The 21247-nt window shown below is 47.3% G+C and overlaps 1 protein-coding gene across 4 annotated transcripts in view; it reads right to left on the reverse strand.

Annotated features, from left to right (window-relative positions):
• Window positions 1–668: 668 nt before the first annotated feature.
• ST8SIA2 (ST8 alpha-N-acetyl-neuraminide alpha-2,8-sialyltransferase 2) overlaps window positions 669–21247 on the reverse strand; it is a 68862-nt gene continuing 48283 nt past the window's right edge. Inside the window, exons 5-7 of one of the 4 annotated variants that reach the window (XR_014809031.1) lie at window positions 20195–20488; window positions 12980–13121; window positions 669–5115 (exon numbers count right to left, since the gene is read on the reverse strand). Coding sequence is in view for 2 of the 4 variants with exons in the window: in XM_084966447.1 (XP_084822573.1) it covers window positions 4830–5115; window positions 20195–20488 (580 nt within the window). In the remaining 2 variants the exon portion in view is untranslated. 4 annotated transcript variants of the gene reach the window in all.

The following is a 21247-nucleotide window of genomic DNA, read 5'->3' on the forward strand; positions in this document are numbered from 1 at the left end:
CCGGCTGGGGCAGGCTGTCAGTGTCATTGGGGATGCTATTAAGGACATTCATGAGGCAGGAGGCACGTCTGGAGTCCCATCTGACTGGCATCATCCATTCCTGTTCCTGTTCTATTCATTCTGGAAGGGGAGCCTTAATTAGGCATGAAGAGATTTATCAAACAGCAGCCCCTTGGAGCTGGTAGTCTCTTTGCCATCTGGACGGATGATTTCTATCCCATGACAACAGCAGTGGGAATGATTTATGAGGTCCCACAGCTCCACCCCCTGGGCCTGGTAAAACCTGAATGGCTTTTGTCTGCTCCAAAAAGGAGCAAGATTTTGCCTGTGGTGATGGGCACACGAGCTCAGGTTCACATTGACCTTCGCCTGACTTTGTGAAGGTGATGTCCAGATCTGTGGCAGCCAGGATGGAGCTTAGGGCCAGTGTAAGTGACCCAACCACAAAGCTTAATAGAAAAATACCTGGAGTGGGGATAAGAAGACCTAGATGCAAATTCTTCTGGTGAGCTATGTGGCTTCATGTGATTTTTGCTTTAGTTTTATGATCTATACAATGAACATAATGATTTCTGTCTTCCCAACTCACATGATTTTTTGGAGGTTCTTGTGACATTATGGATGCAAAACGGCTTCCTTAATTACACAGCCCTGAGAGGCATCAAAGATTTAATCCAACAAACATTTATTGAGCAACTGCTGTGTGCTACGCACCACCCCTGGTGCTGTGATGGACACAGATGAATAAAACACGGTCCCTGCCCTTGGCGAGCTTACAATCTAAGAAGTCATAGGACAAGTGCACAATAACTATAATACAAGGCAGAATATGGTAAGTGCCATGAGAAAGGTACAAATAAAGTGCTACGGTGGTTCAGCGGAGGGAGAGATCCCCATCGGTTGGTAGATCAGGGGCGCTTCATGAAAGATGTGGTTTCTGTGTGGGCCTTGAAGGAAACAGAAGAGAGTGTCCCAGGGGATGAGAGCAGCAGGACCAAAGGCACAGAGACAGGAAAACCGGGCACCCCCTTCCAGGAATGACAGCTATTCTAGATGGACTGATGCAGGGTGTAAAGAAAGGGTAGGGCTTTATTTGATGGTCTGTAATATGAGACTTGCATGGTATTTTAAAAGTTTGTGACTGGGTGGAGATGAAGAAATCTCTATAAATGTTCAGGATGGACTGGAGAACCTGCAAGCATGCCCAGAGGAAACCTGGCAGAGGACACTGCTGCTGAAATTTTGCGAGTGACCAGAAGGCAAGGGTAGGGCAGCAGGGAAGGAACAGCAAGGATGACTTAAGGGTCTCAGCATTGGATGGTTGAGAGGATCAGGGGTCTTGCAACAGGGAAAGGAGGGGTTGTGGAGGAAGGAGAGCAGAGAGATGATAAACTTGGCTTCAGAAGTGTTGCATTTATGGCGCTGCGGGAGCAGATGGGGTAAACCACCAATGTGCAGTATGCGATCCGAGCCTGGAACTTGGGACAGGGGCTGGGCTGCAGGAAGAGGAGGGTGGCTCCCAGGAAGGTGGGAGGTTGCAGATGGAGTGTGTAGGGAGGTGATGCAAGGGGGTGGGAGAGAGGATGCCAAGGTGGGAAAGGTTTATGTGTAGGGCTAGGCAGAGAGAGGGAAATAATAGTCAGATCTACGGTGGTTACTTTTTAGATTAAGGTAAGAGTGTCAATAAATAAATCATAAATACATAAATAAATAAATACATAAATAAACAATGATGGGGCATTGGGGAAAGAGGAGAAAAGCCATGAGAACATGGCCTACTGGGTGCAAAGGGGATCGCAAGTGTCCAGGAAGAGTCAGCAGAGAGCCAGGTGGTGCAGAGAGCTTGGTGATGGGAATGAGGCTTTCAATGTGGCAATTGAGTTGCTGGTCCAAGGAGCGTGGAGGCGGAGTAGGAGGTCAGGAGGAAGGCAGTAGCAGCACCAGAGAGCCCCTCCCAGGTCTGGTGGGGAAGGGATGAGGCTGCAGGAGCCAGGGCGGTGGAATGAGCGCCTGATGGTAGAAAGAGAGAACAGAGGTGGCAGACTAGCTGAGGACTGGTGAGTGGAGGGATGGTGTTTCCTTAGAAATGGGAGGAAGAAAGTGAAGGGGGAGAGAGGAGGTGAATGGAGAGGGTCTGAGGGGCTCCATGGTGGGTGATGGTGGGGCGACTGCAGATTGATGGTCAGTGGGAGGCTGGCTGACCACTTGCTCCCAGAGGCCTGTGACCCCTGTCATTACAAGGTGGTGGACCAGGGCACTGGGTACCAGGTACTCCTGGGGGGTCACCCCAGGCTAGCTGGGCTGCGCCAGAGGCTTCAGTGGAACCTTGGTCAAATGGAGCTCTAAACAGAGGCAAGGTCAGACTGCCTCCTGATTGTGCGTGCCTGGATGGAGAAGGGCAAGCAGGGAGGGGAAGCTAAGGCCCCAGAGCTCCTGCCATCACAGCCAAGGTGTTTTGACAGCAGAGGACCTGCAGGTCAGGGACGGTGACATGTGGCTTGTTCTGGTCTCTCGCTGTTCTCTGGAGAGAACCCAGAGGCAGGTGGCAAGAGTTCATTTCCCTTCAGCTCCATCAGTTTCAGCTTAAGGAACCAAGACCAAGAAGAGACAGAAAGAAAACCATGTTTTCCAAAGAGCCCTGGCCCTTTGACTGCCCTGCATTAGGGGTATTGGCAGGAACATGGAGGCACAGCGCCAACCCCAGACCTGACCCCAGGCTCCTCTCTGCACTCAGCACTGGAACTTTCTGGAATCCAAGGCTTTGGCTAATCCATTGAGGCCCTGCTGGCAATTCTGCCTGTTCCCCAGGGCATTGCAAGCTTCAGAAATTACATGTCTTCCGGGGCCTTTGAAATCCTCAAGATGAAAGGCCCTGGAGAAGTGTAAAAGATGATACTAATTATTTCTACTTTTTGTGAGAAGTCCACACTCCTCTGTTCCTACAGAGGCTGTTAGGGCTGTTGCTTTTTAAATATTCATTTTATAATGCAAATCCCAAATCTCTGATTTCAAGAAGAAGAACAGCAACAGGGAAGAAACAAAGAGACGTAGAATTGTGATCGTAGTTTGGAGCTGGAGTATCTGCATGTGGGGTGATGAGGTTCTAAGCATCCTTCCACCGCCTCCACTGGCTTTCTGTCAGGCATTAATTTAGAGCAAATGTCCTGCTCTGAATTGCCTTTGATTAATGATGTCCAGTCTAGTATGCTTGGGAGCAGATCTTGATTACTTTTCTTAACTCCCTTCACCTTCAAGATAATGGTTTTTAACTTATCTTTCAAATATATTTTAAAACACTGTTATTTATCAGGTGAGGGAAATAAATCCAGCAAATCAAGCTGGCTAATGCTTGTCTACATGTGACCTGGGATTCCAGCCCCTAAGTCATTGGCACTGAGCCCGGGTTTCCCTGGGGAGATTATGTCCAGTATTTGGATACTACTTTTGGCTTTGGGTTCAAAGAAAGTCTTAACTCTATAAATCTTAATAGAGGGGAGATGGATTTTGCCAGATTCTCAAATGACTGTCTCCGTGGAAAGAGAGAGGTGGACACAGATGCTGGAACCTCTTCCTGCAGAGCTGAAAGCCTGTGTTGGAGCTCAGTGCTGGCTAGTGGGACCATCAGGAGTGACAAGGAAGTGACATTGACACAGCAGGCTGGCTGCAGAGGCCTCACAGAGTGCACGATGCAGAAAGCAAACACAGTGGCTGCAGAGAAATGGAGCTGGACCCTTAACATTCTTCCAGCCTCACACTCCGGGGCCCTGGAGGCCCTTAGAAAGGCAATCATATATATTTTAACAGGATGACATTTACCCTTCAGGTGCCCTTTCAAGTGTTGGCGGTGGCTTCCCTGGTGACAGAAGGGAACAGTACAGTCCCTCACGTGACTTTCCAACAGGACAGGGAGGAGGCTAACCCTGAGGATGAAAGCTCAGGGTCCCTTACTCCTTGATGAACTCAAGTTGCTTTAAAGAACAACCACCGTATTTTGGACACTCTTTTGCCTTATTCTGGGCTGGAGCGCCAACTTTTAGCAGGAAGTTGTGATTTTTCAAAAACATGTTTTAGAACACCGAAGCTCTTTAGTGTCATCTGCCTGCTCTGTCCCAGGTTCTAGGGGGTTCTTTTGAAGTCAGAATATGACCTGTCCATCGTGTCTCCTCCAACCTTCTCTCCAGAGCTGCGGAGGCTGGTCTGGGACAGATGGGACCAACTGTGGTTTGTCCCATGGGCGATTCCACTCTAAGTTCATGGAACAAGGTCCTCAGGTCCAACGTGGCCTCTGCTCCTTGGTGACCCCGTGCTCCTTTGCTGGGCGGAACTTTCCAATCTCCCTCTTCTCTGGGAACAGCACCATTTTAGACTTGGGTCAAGTTGTTCCCTCTGGGTCTTAGCTCACCCAGAATCCACATTTCTCAGATGCTCAGGGTAGCTGCCAACAGGGGGCTCTCCAGTCACCCATGAACCCAAGGATCCCTCCAACCCGGGAGGCAAGATGTCATCCAAAGTCAGGGGACTGGCTTCTTTTCATGTCGAGTCCTTCTGCCCCCAAAGATGGACCGAGTCTTAGTCAGGTCCAGGTGGGTTCTCCACACCTTCTTCCTGTGGCTTATCTGCCTAATGCTAGATGAACACCACACAGTTATAAATACTCAGGTCAATATATATATGCACGTATAGATATATATATTCTGGTCACTGTTTTACACTTGAACAAAGAAAACCACTAGCCTGCTTGTTCTAGAGTTTGTGCTGCCCCGACTCCCATCTGCCTGTGGTATAGCTGGCAGGAAATGTGAGCCACTGAGTGCCACGGGGTGCCCATCTTACGTGGCCCCATCGCACCGGCCAACAGTCAGTTTCAGAGCCCCCTGATCATGCAGGCTCTTCAGGGCCTTGAACTCCAAGGGCATGGTGTGGGGGCTGGCCTGGGAGGTGTAGCCATACTTGAGGCTGTCGTAGTAGTGGTACTTGACGGGGTTCTGGTTCTGATCTAATGGAAAGGGCCAGAAGCCGTAGAGGTAGATCTGGTTGCAGAAGCGTGTGGCCAGCGTGTACATCAAGAGGCCAGTGGTGGGTCTTTTGATGTGAACTTTGTTAGTCAGCCAGTATCTGGGGGAAAAAAAAGTGAAAAAAGAAACAGAAAAAGAGACATGAGTGTGTGAATTATCCTTTCCAGGAGAAGAAAATTTTTCTTCTGTTCCACAGTCTGCCTCCTGCCACCCCAGGAACTGTAGAGACCAATCAAGTGACTAATTCTCAGTTCCCTTCAAAAAGGACTGACAGCCACTATTTATTAAGTAACAGAACTGCTCCTCACACTGCGTGCTTTCCTATAGGTGATTTTATGGACACAAGACAAGCCTGTGAGTAGGTACAGATGGAGAAATGAACCTCAAAGGTGAAAGTGGCTTGCCCAAGGTCACCTAGATAGAAAGGCCAGAAATTGACTTGAGCTCAGGCCTGTTGAAATCTAAAGCACAAACGAAATTATTGACAAAACAGAAGTAGATTCACAAACCTAGAGAACAGACTTGTGGTTGCCATGGGGGAGGGCAAGGGAGTGGGATGGACTGGGAGTTTGGGGTTAGTAGATGCAAACTATTACATTTAGAATGGATAAGCAATGAGGTCCTACTGTATAGCACAGGGAACTATATCCAGCCACTTGAGATAGAACATAATAGAAGCTAATATGAGAAAAGGAATGTGTCTCTATGTATGACTGGGTCACTTTGCTGTACAGCAGAAATTGGCATGATGTTGTAAACCAACTAATACTTTAATTAAAAAAATGAGAATAAAAAAATCTAAAGGAGGGTCTGGCGAACTTTTTCTGTAAAAGGGTCAGGTGGCAACAATTGTTGGCTCTGTGGCTATATGCCTGGCCTCTGCCATGGTAGTACAGAAGAGCTACAGACAACACATACAGGCTTGGTGCTCTGGCTGTAGTTGGCTGCCCCTGATAAAGGACCGCCCCTTGCACAGTGCCCACCACCAATTACCACACCTGACTCGGGCAGGGGTTGACTTCTTTGCCTCCTGAGCATGGTCAGATTACCTTCCCATCCCTGCCCACAGGCCCTCCACCCTCTGATGCAGGTTGTCTGTCTCTGATAGCATGTGGCTCCCCTGGAGAGCTGAAGGGACAGTGGGCTGTGGCCTGTCCTGAGAGGCTGGGTTCTGAACAGAGGTATGAAGGGAGACACGGCAGGTGGAAAGAGAAGAGCGTTAAGCTAAGGGCTTCCAGTGTTGAGTGAGGCGCTGAGCTACCTCTGCCAATAGAGGGCCTTGGTTTACCTTAACCAAGAAAGCAGTGAGGAAAAAGCCATCAGACTAAGCAGCAGAAGTGGAGAGGGGGTTTCAGTGACAGTTCCGTCAGCAACCACCTGTGTGCCTTTGAGCCAGTCGCTGCTCCCTGCTAGACCCAGTTTTTATATTTATGCAATGATGGGGCACAGACCCAGGGATTGCCAACACGGCCGCTAAGTCCTAACACAATCTAGAAGGGTCTCCCTAAGTGGGAAAACAGCCACCCTATTTGCCATCATTTTTGTTTTCCATCATGGTTTTTCTCCTGCTAGGATTTAGAACTCACTGGGACGTGTAGGCCAACCTTTATTTCTAGTAAAGCCTTCCACTTACCCAATGCTGAATCCCTTTAAATGCAATGTGTACTCTTGGTGGAAAGATGTATTTCCTCAGCACAATCTCTTTACAATTGTGTCTACACCAGGAGCTGTCCACGTTTTTCTGCACTCAAACACATTCCACGGGTACCCATTCCACGCGCTCCCGCTTGCCATTGTGAAAAACACCCACTCTCTACCTGCAGCACAGGCCCCATGGCACGCCAGCATAGCAATGCCAGCGACTACAAAGTTGCACCTGTCAATTAATTTATGTCAGAAAGTAAAAGCATGTCAGGCAGAGCACTTACATATTGCTGAAAGTTACAACTGTTTTACATTATTCACAGTGCATCTAGCTCAAAGTTTAGGGGGCAGGTTTTCTGGAAGCCCAGTTATGCTCTTCCTTTTGCAAGAGGTTCTTTCTGCAGCTCCAACAAAGGAACCCCAAAACGTTTTAGAATGTCAACCTTAAATCTTTTATTTTTTAAAGGGGGCATTAGCTTTTGCATCAGAAAAGTTATAGATTCCTAATTACCCATATCATCTCAGTGAATCATATAATATTTGATATCATAAAACTTATTTAAAGGATCCCTCCCACCCCAACCTGTCTGTCAGGCCAGGGCGAACTGAATTTCCTCCTAACATTGATGATGGGGGCTGTGGTCCCTGATGGCCAGAATCAGGGTGAATGTCATCCTTTGGGGCACTGCAGGTGGCCTCCTTTCACAAGCGTGTTGTTTTATAAGCCAGTTAATTGAGGACGCTTTTCCTTGCACCTCCTCCGATTTCATCCTGTCTGAGCTGAGAAACTTCTCTGCAGCTGAATTTTCCAGACCGGAACAGGCGGAGGATGCAAAAGCAGAGAACAGAAAAACGGCTTCAGGAGTTTCTGTTGTGGTGCAGCAGAAACGAATCCGGATGAGTATCCATGAAGATATGGGTTCGATACCTGGCCTCGCTCAATTGCTTAAGGATCTGGCATTGCTGTAAGCTGTGGTGTAGGTCACAGACATAGCTTGGATCTGGCGTTGCTGTGGCTGTGGCTGGCAGCTGCAGCTCTGATTCGACCCCTAGCCTTCAAGATTTCCATATGCCGCGGGCATAGCCCTAAAAGCAAAAAAACCAATGAAACAAAAAACCCAAAAAAACCCCAACAGTCTTCAGACACTGAAAAAACAATCAAAAAAAGAAAAAGAAAAAAAAGAGGAAAAGGAGTTGGTGGACATACTGCAATACTGCAGAGCTTCGTGATTTCTGCCCTGCACAGTTGAGAAATTTCATCCCAGCTAATACATAGGAGGCATGATGCTGGCTCTGGGGGATGCTTGAAGCTGAGGCTGGGGCTTCTTAGGGAAGAAACCTCTCCTTAGACCACCTTAATACTCTACATGCTCATGGGGCTGAACTGAGCTTGGGAGGACCCTGGGGGGAGAAAGCAGGAAGGATGCATGGAGCAGAAGAGTCCAGCTGATCCTTGCCAAATGCCACTCATCTACCTTGGCTTAACCACCTCTCATAAGGGAGGCTCACCTCCTCCTGAGCTAGTCAATTGCACTTTCAGCTTTCATTCAATGGTTCTCCAACCTAGGCTGCACACTGGAATCACCTGGAGCTTTAAGAGGACGGATCCTGGGTCCCACCTCCAGTCCAGGGGCAGCCTGGGCATTGGGATTTTTAAAACCTCCTCCGGTAATTCAAATGTGCAGCCAAGGCTAAGAGGCCCTGTTTCAACTGTTAGGTGGTTCTTCTAAAAGAACCTAAGAATGAAACTTATTTAGAGGAAGGGAGGAGGGGGGTAAGCATAAGGTATAGTCATTGATTTTTTAAGGCAGGTGGACCTGGAGAACTCATCTAGCTCAGCAGCCTGGCAGGTGATATAACTAAGGGAATGAGAGTTGGGATATGCATATAAGGAAAACTGACTCCAGCCTCAAGTGTTGCCAAGGCAGTAGGGAGTGGTGGGGACTGTGGCATCTAAAGGGATAGACAGGCGTTCCTGTCATGGCTCAGTGGTTAAAGAATCTGACTAAGAACCATGAGGTTGTGGGTTCAATCCATGGCCTTGCTCAGTGGGTTAAGGATCCGACATTGCCGTGAGCTGTGGTGTAGGTTGCAGACGTGGCCTTGATCTCGCGTTGCTGTGGTTCTGGCATAGGCTGGCAGCTATAGCTCCGATTCGACCCCTAGCCTGGGAACCTCCATATGCTGTGGGAGTGGCCCAAGAAATGGCAAAAAGACAAAAATAAGTAAATAAATAAATAAATAAAGGGGTAGACAGTTTTATTGTAGTCCTATATGGCGGAGGCAAATTTTCTGATTTTTTTCCAAAGGTATCAGAAATCTGGATTTTAATGCAAATTGTCCAAATTTTTAAATGTTGGCAACTAATTTTAAGGAAAAATAATACAAAATCATGTGAGAGTGTTTGTTGGGTGAGTCAAGACACCACACCTGTGGGTAATCCACAGGTCTCTGGGATTGAACTTGTTCTCCTCTCTCAATTTATGGAATTGTAGAAAAAGTGGGAATCCAGAGTCACTTGCCTGAGAAGAGGCAAACTTTTCGTGTAGCTGGTGAGAAAGAGCTTGGATAAAATGCAGCCTCCCCACTCATGGTTCTTGGGCTTTATTCACTCTATGGTGATTCTGGGGGAGGGGGTTGGGGCCAGGAATGAGCTGGCCGCAGCCGCTGTTGATACCATCCAGGGACATGTGAGACATGGGCACTGTGTCCACATGAGAGCATCTCACTGCCTGTTCACTCCCTGAGTGAATTCAAGCCCTAACACCGGCCACATGCCATATTAGGGATTTGCTGTTTGTTTATTTTCTGATAGCAAGGCCTTAGCAGGGTAGGGCTTTCAGAAGGGAATTTCTTTTCAGGCCCTCAGTGCTCTGCCCAGAGAGGGGCAGGGAGAATTGAATCAGGAGGGACACATCCAAGTAGCTCATATGTAGGTCTGAGGTTACACAGATACGTGCTGTACCCTCTGCATAGATGTGCCCTTCCCCCACCTGTCCCCTTGGTGAACTCTCTTTTTTCCCCCCAAACTAAGTACATGAATCACGTCTTCCTGGAAATGCTCCCTTTGTTCCACCCTCTTCTCCTCAGCTCAAACTGAGTTAGTCATTCCCCCTCATTATCATGAGCTTTGTTTCCATGGCTCCTGTTGCGCTTATCAACCCAGGCGGATCCTTCATTGCTGTATGGGTTGGACTCCCGCTGGAAACTATACTGTGATCTCCCCGAGAATGGGGGCCGTGCCTTATACTCCTTCATGGGGGGTTCAAGGGCACCTGGCTCAGTGTGTGGTGCAGCCCAAGACACCGAGACAGCATTGCTCAGCAGATCCTCCATGGGTTCACCTACTTCTTCCAGCACCCCTTGTAATAGTGCTGGGGTCATGTGACCACTTCTGGCCAATAGGCTGCAACTAGAAATGGTACCCACTGGCCCAACTATTCCTTAGGAGAGTTCTCTTCTCTTGCCTCAGAGAAACTCAATGCCTCCTGTCAGGATGGTGTCAGCCAGAGATGGAAGAATCCTAAATCCTTGAAGCACTGGTTGGAAGAGAGCCCCCGTCAACCTACGTCACACTTTGTGAGGATGAGAAATAAACTTCTGTTGTGCTAAACCATGAGGGTTTTGGGGGTTGTTATTGTAGCATAAACTGGAATTGATTATCCTGGCTTCCAAGGTGCTCAGCAAATGTTTGACTCAAATGGAAGTGAAAAATGGGAAGTAGAAAAGGAGAGGGTGGGGGGAAGCTAGCAGTGCACGCAGCTTCGTGACTCTGGCTGGCCGGGACAGGAATAGAAACGTCCATCCTCTCAGATTCGCTGCCCGGAATCACTCACTGGGAAAGGTGTTAACATCAAGTACAGGCTCCAGAGTGAATTGAGAGCTCGGTGGCAGGGAGGGAGCTCTGGGTAAACAAGAACTCCTGAGTGATGTCTGACAGGGACACAGGGGCACCGTTTAATGAGCAGCTTGTACTAGAAGCTGACTGAGTTATGCAGGAACAAATCACTCTTCATTTCCTTTATATCTCCTCAGTCGCCCTGGCCAATTTAGAGACTGTGTGCGTGGCTGACTTGGAGACGATTTCTTTCCTTAGGATAACAGCTGGGTGTTAAAACACAAACTAATTAATTTTGCCTTCTCGAATGAGGTTAGCTGGGTGCATCCGGGATGCTGTATTGACAATGCACCTTTAATATCCCAGTCTGGAGGTTTTAATTAGAAGGCAAAGTAATCTCCAAGAAGGCAGTAATTATTTTTCAAATTGGTTACCCCAATTGCCAAGACGATTAAGTGCTGTATTTTATGAGCATGGACGGCAATAAATGAGGATTGCCAAAATCATGGTCAAAGCACGTTTGTCCTTCTCCCTGGATTCCTGTGCTCTGTATATGGCAAAGCATGGTGGCTGCCACTGTTGGAAAAAGGGACCAAAAGGGCCTCTTCTATGAAGCTAATAGCACTTTGTGGATACAGCTCATATTGTCCTTAAGGAATGGGAATGCCTCACGGGTGATCAAGGAGGGACGCTTTGGTGATGCTTTGTACAGGATCAGCAGCAAAGCCAGGAGCAGGACTCAGACGCCTAAGCTCTCATCATTCACATCACTAGTCTGGGTGCTGACCCAGTGACCCCATAGTCCATTGCTGACCTTTTCCTGGAATCACTTTAGAGCTCTGGTGTCTTGGGGGACATCCCAGGATGCAGCTTTTTCCAGCTTTGTGGTGGTGGAGATCTGAGGGGTTTGTATCAGAATCTGGGGCAGGCATGCAGAGCGGGTCAAGCCCTGGGGATGCCTGAGGCTGATTCCTGGTTCAGCATTGGTTCCGAGCCAGTGCTCCCACTCAAGTAAGCCAGGCCAGCCTCAGGTATGACCAGGCCACCAAAAACTCCCCAATGACTCCTGGGGTCCATGGGATAACATCCAGCATCCTTAGCCCGACTTGTGAAGCCCTTCAGATTTGGGCCTGAAATCCCTCCACTCCCTGGTGTGCACAGCCACCCTACCATGAAGAACTTGTGGTTTCTTCTAGGACATCACCACCTCCTTCTTCTCCTGGCTGGAAACTCCTTCTTATACTTTCAGCTTCAATGCCACTCCCTTCAGGAAGCCTTCCTGGGCCTGCCCAGATGGTTTTGTGTCTTGTATGGTGTCCTTGTCCTATCATAGCACTTGTCACACTATGCTATAATGACTTGTTTACTCTTCTTTCTCTTCCCCTGCTTTTTTTTTTTTTTTTTTTTTTTTTTTGCTTTTTAGGGCTGCATCTGTAGCATATGGAAGTTACCAGGACAGGGGTCGAATCGGAGCTACAGCTGCCGGTCTACACCACAGCCATAGCAATACAGGATCTGAGCTGTGTCTGCGACCTACACCATTGCTCGAGCAACACCAAATCCTTAACCCACTGAGCAGGGGGCCAGGGATTGAACCTGCATCCTCATGGATACTAGTCAGGCCTGTTACCACTGAGCCACAACAGGAACTCCCTTCTTTCCCCTACAGTTTAAACATCGATGAGCAAGTGGATTGATTTCCTGCTCCCATACAACCCCAGATCCAAGCATAGCTTCACAAGTCTTTAACAAACTAATGAGCAAAGATGAGCAAGTAGAGGCTCCCTCCAGGGGCATGGGCAGGAGAGGAGAAAGAGCCTGGCCTTGCTCTAAAGCTTTCTAGGCATCTGCACATGAAAGGCAGCCTAACAGCATCCCAGGCAATATGTTACCAAAAGAAAGGAGGAAAAACCATGATGCTGGTTACTTGAGGGGGTCCTCCCACTACCGGTGGGCCCCTCAGGAAGTCAAGAGACTGCCGCTCAAGCACAGGCATTGCTTCTGTCCTGAGAGGCCCTGCAGGGACCCTGCAAGACTATTTCTTAGAGGGTTAAACCTTCTGGCTGGATTCTGGAATCTAAAATGATGCCACTCCAAACAGGAAAAAAAAAAAATCTCATTCATAATTAAAGAACTCCAATTTCACAGAAAACCAGATGCCATTTTTCACCAGATTGGCAAAGATAAGAGATATTGATAATATACCATATTGGCAAGGTTATGGGAAAACAGGCATTTCCAATAATCACAGGTGGGAGTGTAAATCGGTACCTCTGTATTGGGCAATTTAGCAATCTCTATGAAAGCTAACAACACATATAGCGTATCTCTGTGTCACTTTTTACAATGGCACATCTAAAAAGCAAGCGTACAGATGTATGTATGTGTGCAGATGCCAGTACAGGATGATCACCATAACACTGATTGCACTGGCAGAAGATTGGAAAAGCCTATGATGCCCACCGTGATGGCTTCTGCTTACATAAATCATGGTCCAGACATTGAGGAATGTTAGGCAGCTGTGAAGGAGAATGAGGTGGTGCATGTCGATATGGAATAATTTCCAGAATTCAGCGAGGTGCAGTACTTCAAACACGCTCCCTTAGGTGTGAAAGTGGATATTTCTGAAAGGATACACACAGAAAATCAGTTTAACAGGCTGTCTCTGTGGAGGAGGGCTTGCTTCTCGCTTGAAATCCTTTTTTTTTTAGGGCCGCACCCATGACATATGCAAGTTCCTAGGGTAGGGGTCAAATAGGAGCTGTAGCTGCCAGCCTATGTCACAGCCACAGCAATGCAGGATCCAAGCCTCGTCTTTGACCCACACCACAGCTTATGGCAACGCCAGATCCTTAACCCATTGAGCGAGGCCAGGGATCGAACCTGCAACCTCATGGATACTAGTCAGATTCGTTTCCACTGCGCCACGATGGGAACTCCAGCTTGAAATCCTTTTACATTATTTGGATTTTTCTTTTGACTATGTGCATTGTTATTGAAAAAAATGGAGAGACAATTCACTAAAAATGACCAAATAGCATCTGTGCCTTAATACCCCAGACTGCCCTCATTTTTTTTTAGGTAGCACCACCATGGGATGCATTTCTACACTCTGTGCCCATGGGGGGAGACTGGGGCTCAGCTCCTGTGACTGGCCCTGGTGACACACTCTGTGGATTGTGACAGGCATATCTGGAGGGGGGCAGCTGTGCTGGTCCCTCCCCTGACGTGCTGCCCCATGCTTCCTCTCACACCCTGGACCTGCCCTCTGACCTCAGGTTCCGCTCCCCTGGCCGACAGGCAGCAAGGCCTAGCAGGGGCGCCCTGGATCAGTGCTTTCCGAGGGCCTAGGCTCAGCACCCCCAATGCCTAAACCAGCACCAGCTCACAGGCCTCCTCTGCACGAGGCCTGTGGGCTGGGCGGCTAAATGGGCCAGGCAGGGGGCTGCTTTCTTGCCCAGGGGCTGTGGTCTCTGTGGGTCACAGCCTTCCCCACTCTTGTAACTGAATTAGCGCCACTCACCAGAGCTTCCTGCTTCCCTCAGCCGTATTCATTTGCTTGGGTGTCCTTCCTCCCCATTGCCCACGTCACCTACCAACAGCTAGTCAGGGCACTGTGCCAACATGCAGGCTGGCAAAGCCAGAAGCTCCTGGAAGCCAGGTTGGAACAGAGGTGGTGAGGGTCTAAGGGGAGGCCTTCTGCTAAGGGTCTCTGACCCACACTGCCCCCTCCCCTGCAATGTCCAGGTCTAGTAACTGCCTCACATGGGCAGGAATCTGGAGAGCACATGGTGGGTGGGGCATCTTCCCGCACAGGTGTGGTAAATCGAAGGCTCTCTGTGTGGGAAAGGTGGCCATTAGCCCAACTGTTTTTTCTTTTTTAGCCTTTTTTTAGGGCTGCAGGTGCAGCATATGGAAGTTCCCAGGCTAGGGGTGGAATCGGAGCTGTAGTTGCTGGCCTACACCACAGTCACAGTAATGCAAGATCCGAGCCACGTCTGCCACATACACCACAGCTCACGGCAATGCCAGATCCTTAACCCACTGAGTGACGCCAGGGATTGAACCCACGTCCTCAGGGATACTAGTTGGGTTCATTTAGGCTGAGCCATAACAGGTTGAATTACATCCTCTCAAATTCATTCTGTTGAAGTCACAACTCCCAGTACTTCAGAGTGTGATGTTATTTGCAAAAGAGGGTCTTTACAGAGGTAATCAGGTTAAAATGAGGTATTAGAGTGGGTCCTAATTCAATATAATTGATGTCTGTATAAACAGGAAATCTGGAGACAGGCAGGCATACAGGGAGAAAGATGCAGATGGCCAACCACAAGCCAAAGAGGGGGCCTGGAGAGGTTCTCTAAGGGATCCCAGAAGGACTTCTAGCCTCCAAAACTGTAGGGAAATACTGGCCTGTGGCACTTGATCACAGAAGCCCTAGCAAATGAACACACCAGCTGTCTGTATAAGAAGAATTTCCCTCTCCATTGCCCAGGAAGAGGCATCTGCTGTTGCCTGAACATCTCCAAGTATACAGAATTCATTAATTCCTAAGAGGCAACCATGCTCATTTCAGATGATCTTTATGAGTGTGAAATGTTCTTCCCAGTGTTCAGATAAAACCTGACTCACTGTAGATCCTCTTCCAAGGCTAGTTCTACACCTGGAGCCTCACAGTCCAAATCTGTGATCCCTTCAGCATAAGGCCTGGAACCCTCCAGGTACTTGTGCATTTTGCTGAATGAAGAAAGATTTCTCTCATGCTCCTTAGAGAATTCTCTTGCAAATCCTTTCAACTTTGAATTGCTTTGCCCCTGTGGTCCCTCTCCAGCCTGGTAGCCAAAACTGAATGTGGATCTCCAAGTGGGATTTGATCAGGGCCATTACTGACCTCCCTGACTCCCAAAGACTTTCTCAGTCCATAGCTGTGATTGAAAGTCACCTTATCCCTTTGAGCAATCACATATCTGCTTATGGTTGGTACAATCCATTCCTCTATACCTGTACAATTGTTTAGAAGTCAAGTATAGCATCTGGCATTTTTCTGTATTATAACTTTTTCTTCATTGTTTCAGTCTGACAAGAGAAATTTAGACTCAACTCTGAGGCCCAAATATTGGGAATTCCCTCAAAGTTACATCACATGTGAATATGTTAAACAGACAAATGATGGCCTCATTGAAGTCATTGGTATACATGAGCTGGACATTTGGCAGGACAGGAGGTTGGTGGCATGTTCTTAGAGATCTCCATAAAGGCAATATTGATTTAATTAGTAATGACTTTGGGGCATCAGTGGTCAACAGAGAGTGGTCAGTCTATCTGTCTAGGATATGGGAAGAGGGGGTGGCAGTAGGAAGAGCAGAAACCTTTGAAGCCTGTACATGCGGATTCTAATCCCCCTCCCCCTCAGCAATGTGATCTTGGGTAATTCTCTTCTGAGCCTGCTTCCTTATGAGTAAAATGGGGATGAAAATTGTGTCCATCTTCCAAGGTTGTTCCAAGGTGTGCTGACCTTCCTGCTTGTTCTGTCTGGTGGAGAAGGTGCCCTGTGCTCAGGATAGCAATGCTGTACACATGGAGTCTTTTTTTTAGGGCCACACTTACAGCATATGGAGGTTCCCAGGCTAGGGGTCGAATTGGAGCTACAGCTGTTGACCTACACCACAGCCACAGCACCGCTGGATCTGAGCCATTTCTGCGAACTACATCACAGCTCATGGCAACGTCGGCTCCCCGACCCACTGAGTGAGGCCAGGGATTGAACCTGCATCTCATGGATACTAGTCAGATTTGTTTCCACTGCACCGTGAAAGAAACTCCCCACATGGAGTCTTGATACACTGCTAACTATTATCTCCTGACACCTCATCTACAGTATGGCAGCTCCCAGCCCACTGAGCTCCTAGGGGCCCCCAGTCCAGAACTGGGTGGCTGTGAATGTCTATTGCATTTGGTGCATTGCATTAGAGTGAGATGATGTGGTTCATTTCATGGTTGTGACTCTTATTGGCTGGGTGACTGCATACAAATCACCCAACTTGTCTGGGCATCAAGTTCCTCATTTGTAAAACAAAGACATGAGGGTGCTCAAAGTTGATTCCCAGTTGACATTTCCATCATCAAGCACAAAGATTCCAATTTCCTATACTTGCTATTTTCTACTTTTTTGGATAATAGCCATTCTTGTGGATGTGAAGTGGTAATTCATGGTTTTGGTCTATATTTCCTTAGTAACTACTCATGTTAAACATCTTTTTGTGTGCATTGGCCACCTGTATATATTTTTTGAAGAAATGTCTATTCTAAGTCCTTTGCTCATTGTTGAATTGGGTTGATTTTTTTCTTGTTGTTGAGTTGTAGGAATTCTCTATTCCAGATATTAATCCCTTATTGGGTATATGATTTGCAAATATTTTCTCATATTCTATGCCTGTTTTTAAAAAAACTTTCTTGATATATTGTTCTTCAAGCATAATGAAGTTCATTTTATCTATTTTGTTGTTGTTGCCTGTGTTTTGTTGTCTTACTTCAGAAGTCATTGCAAAACTCAAAGTCATAAAAATATTCCCCTATATTTCCCTCTAAGAGTGAATTTCTTCTAATGAATTGTGCCCTTTAAAATGGTTAAAATGGGATACTATCAAAAAACCAAAATAATAAGTGTTGGCAAGAACATGGAGAAATTGAATAACAAGGGTTGGTATGAATGTGGAGAAATTGAAACCTCCTACACTGTTGGCAGATTGTAAAATGGCGCTGCCACTATGGAAAACAGTATGAGGGTTCCTTAAAAAATTCAGAATAGAGCTACCATATGATCCAACAATTCCACTTCTCAGTGTATATCCAAAAGAATTGAAAGCAGCATCTCAAAGAGATATCTGCATACCCATGTCCATAGAAGCACTATTCACAATAGTCAAGAGATGAAAGTAATACAAACATCCATTGATGGATGAGTGGATAAATAAAACATGGCATATACATACAATGGAATGTTATTCAGCCTTCAAAAGGAAGAAAATTCTGACACATGCTACAACATGGATGACCTCGAGAACATTACATTAAGTGAAATAAGCCAGTCACAGAGAGGTAAACGCTATTCTCGTATGAGGCATCTAAAGTAGCCACATTCATAAAAACAGAAGTAGAATGGTGGTCACCAGGGGCTGGATACATGGAAAAAAAGAGGGCCTGCTGTGTGTAATGAGTATAGAGTTTTAGATTTGCAAGATGAAAAAGTTCTATTTCACAACAACGTGAATATACTTAACACTATTGGATTATACCATTAAAAATGGTTAAAATGGTCTATATAGGAAAATAATCTGACAAAGAATAAATATATGTATGTGTATAACTGAATCACCTTGCTGTACACCTGAAGCTGATACAGCATTGTAAAGCCAATCTAATAAAAAAATGGCTAAAATGGTAAATTTTATGGGGTATATATCTACCGCAGTAAAAAAGTGTTTATTCCACCCCACCCCATAAACAGAAGGTTTTATTGGTCCATAGATTTTTAATAAGGCAACAAGATTATTTTGCAAACTACAGCCTATATTGGAAATTTGAGGTGAAGAACTCTTGGCAAGTAAATTACTTACATGAATCCTTTATTACATGGAGTCTAAGTGTACTTTCCTCCCTGTGGTTCCACCCTCTGGTACATGCTTCTACCTCCTGAGTCTACAGGACAAGTCTAATTCCTTAGCCGGTGGTTGATGGCAGCTACTATGATTGTAGTAGCTATGACTGATTGTGTGTCTCCCCTGTGTTGGCGCAGGACACACATTCTGTTGTGGGTAGAGTTCCCCAGTGTATATATAAAGTAGGGCTTGGGACACAAGCCACCTGGTCAAAGTTGTTACACAACCAAGTGAGTGATGGAGCTGGGATGTGAACTCAGGTGTCCCTACCTCTAAAGGTCATGTTTCTGAGACTGGGCCAGAATGCCTCTTGGCTAGCTTTCTTCTCCATAACCCATTGGTCTTTTCTCAGCTGCCTTTGTTCTGCATCCCTCACAAGCTCATTCTTTCTCCTGCAGGTAGTTTCCCACCAAGACAGAGTTAAGCCCTTCCTCTCACTACAGACACGGCCCACCTTTTCAGTGATGCCTACTGTATCCATACCCTACAAGGCCCAGTGTCCCCACAGAGGGAGAGGGCCATTGGCAGAAATACATTCCAAGGCTCCTGAGACCCTCATCCCCCACCTCTTCCTCTTGCTAAAAAGAGAAGCCCTTCTCTATCCATCTCTCCTGCAGTATTTCCTCCAGGAAGTTCTTGCAAAGGAAGATGTTGCAATCTTAGGATTAACAGCCTGTTTGTTTAAAGGGCTTATTACTGGTGCTTAATGCTATTTTGACAGGTGAAAGTGAGTCAATTATAGCTGGAAATAGCTCTGGCTGCATAGTTTCTTCCAGGTGGTTGCTCACTCCCCAGCAAAGGGAATTTTTCTCTCTTTACCAAAAGGAAGTTCATCTCCTTCCCTCTTGTCTTCTGACCATCAAACCATGTAAAGACTTTCCTGTTTCCAGGAAGAAACAACGTTAATGACATGAGCCTAAATCCATGACATGGGTGGGGTGTTGCTGCAGCAGACCCGCTTTGTGAGGGGGTGAAGTGGATGTTGAAGGAAAGTCTGATGGTTTAACCTCCAGGATAAGGGATGTGGCCTCAGTGAGCCTTAGTCCATACAGGAGTCACGCTGCTCCATCAGCCATGAATGTGGCTGCTTCTCATCGAATGTCTCTCTAGGTCTTTCTTGGGGCAATGGGTTTCAGTATTAATACCCACCCTAATGAGACCAGTGCTAGTCATAGGCTTGGGTGCCTTGGAGGGGGGAGTCATCTTTATGAGGACAGCAAAATCATTTCTGAGTTCAGAGGCTTCACAGAGTCACATTGAGTTAGCTTAGGGCCCCAGTGAAGAGCATTTCAATGTCCTTGGGTCAGTGGGAGTTTGGACAATGGGCCCTCTTATGTCACCAGAGCAGGACTATGAATGACCACATGGCTGGATGCAGGACCTGACCTCAAGCTGGGAGTCAGGAGTGTTGGGGGGTGTATTTGTAACAGGCATCTCAGACTTAATATGCCCAAGAAAGAGCTCTCTTCCTTGACACGCTCAAACACTCACGGGCTCCCCCAGAGGCTCTCATCACAGAAAATGGCACCACTGTTCACACATCTGCTCCAACTCTAATCCTGACAGTCATCCCGGATTTCTCTCTTTTTCTTGCCCCTTGAGATTCTTAAATAGAATCTATCAGCAAATCATGCTCCCCCTACTCCAAATTTTATGGCAAATCTGCCCAAACTAATGCATATTCACTACCGCCTTCCCAGTTTAAATCACAACAATTCCCAACATGGACTATTGCAACAGCTTCTCAACAAATATGCCTGTTTCCATTCCCTTCCCCTTATGGTTTCTTCTCCACACAGCAGTAGTTGGAGGATCATTTTCCACGCAGCTCTCTGGGCAGCTCTCTTTTTGACAAACTGGTCAAAACTGGCATGCCATATGCAACCCATTGGCTAACCCCATCCCCTCCCAGGGAGGCTCAGAAAGGCCAGGTGACTTGCAGAGGTCATACAATGTGTGAGTAGTACAGCTAGGCAGGAAATGCATCTGGAAAAGAAATATTGCCCACCAAGCACCTCCCGAACCCCATGGCCGCTCACCCTCGGACGGCGTGCAGGAGGCGCAGAGAGGGGTATGCAGTACGCACGTTGACGTGGTGCTTCAGGATGAGCTCATTGACCCACTCAACCCGCTCCTTGCCGCCTCTGGCCATGAAGGCAGGGATCCACAGGATGCTGCCGTTGAGACTGTGCAGCCGTTGCAGCAGCTTCTCCCGCCACGTGGCGTTGACCAAGTCCTCAAAGGCCCGCTGGATGACGGAGGGGTTCATGGTCACCAGGTCTGTCTTGATCCCCACATCCCGGGCATACTCCTGCACAGGGGCCAAGTTGCACCTGCCAGAGAAAACGGCAGCAAGGTCCACTGAGGAAAGCTGAGACACCACTTCTTGTACTTAACTTTATCCATCCTTTATCTCTCCTCACTTTCTTCTCATCCCCAAAGACCCAGGGCATCTGCATGCACTTGCGGCCCCATCTATTATCCCTGGTCCTTCTCCTGATATATATTTACTAGGTTCTTGCACATACATAGAAACTTGCTTGACCCTGGGGTTGTAAAAGGCCTGCCTTCCAGAGCTCAGGATCTAGTAGATGAGAAGGGAAGCAAGTCAGCCAGCCCTCAGCTCACAAGATGACCATGCTATAGGCAGGTGTGATCTGGTCATATCAGGTGACTGAGTGAGGGCTCTGAAGTCACACTCCTGGGCTCAGAATTCAGCTCTGGTACTTTCTGCCTGTGTGATTCTAGGTAATCTGCTCAACCTCTCTATGCTTTCTGAGAGCTTCCTCATGACTCAGGAACACCCACAAGTTTCTTAGCTACAAAGGAGATGACAACTGCACCCCCTCCCAGGGATTGAAACAGTCCCTAGACACCTAGTACTTAGAACGCTGCTGGACCACAGTGAGAGCTCAATACATGTTCACTGTTATCATCATTAATGCAGGAAGGAGGAGCAACAGGTGGTCTTCAGGAGGGGTGACCATTGCAGGAAGTCTAGAAGGATGGCTGAGTAGAGCCATTTGTGGATAAGGTACATTAGGACGGGGTGTTTCTCCAGCTTGCCAGAATAGGCCATATTTAAAAACACA

Source organism: Sus scrofa, chromosome 7 (genome assembly GCF_054392235.1).
Source record: "Sus scrofa isolate SSC_HxYL_T2T_F1_AM1 chromosome 7, Sscrofa_HxYL_maternal_Yorkshire_Landrace_v2.0, whole genome shotgun sequence".
Lineage (NCBI taxonomy): Eukaryota > Metazoa > Chordata > Mammalia > Artiodactyla > Suidae > Sus > Sus scrofa.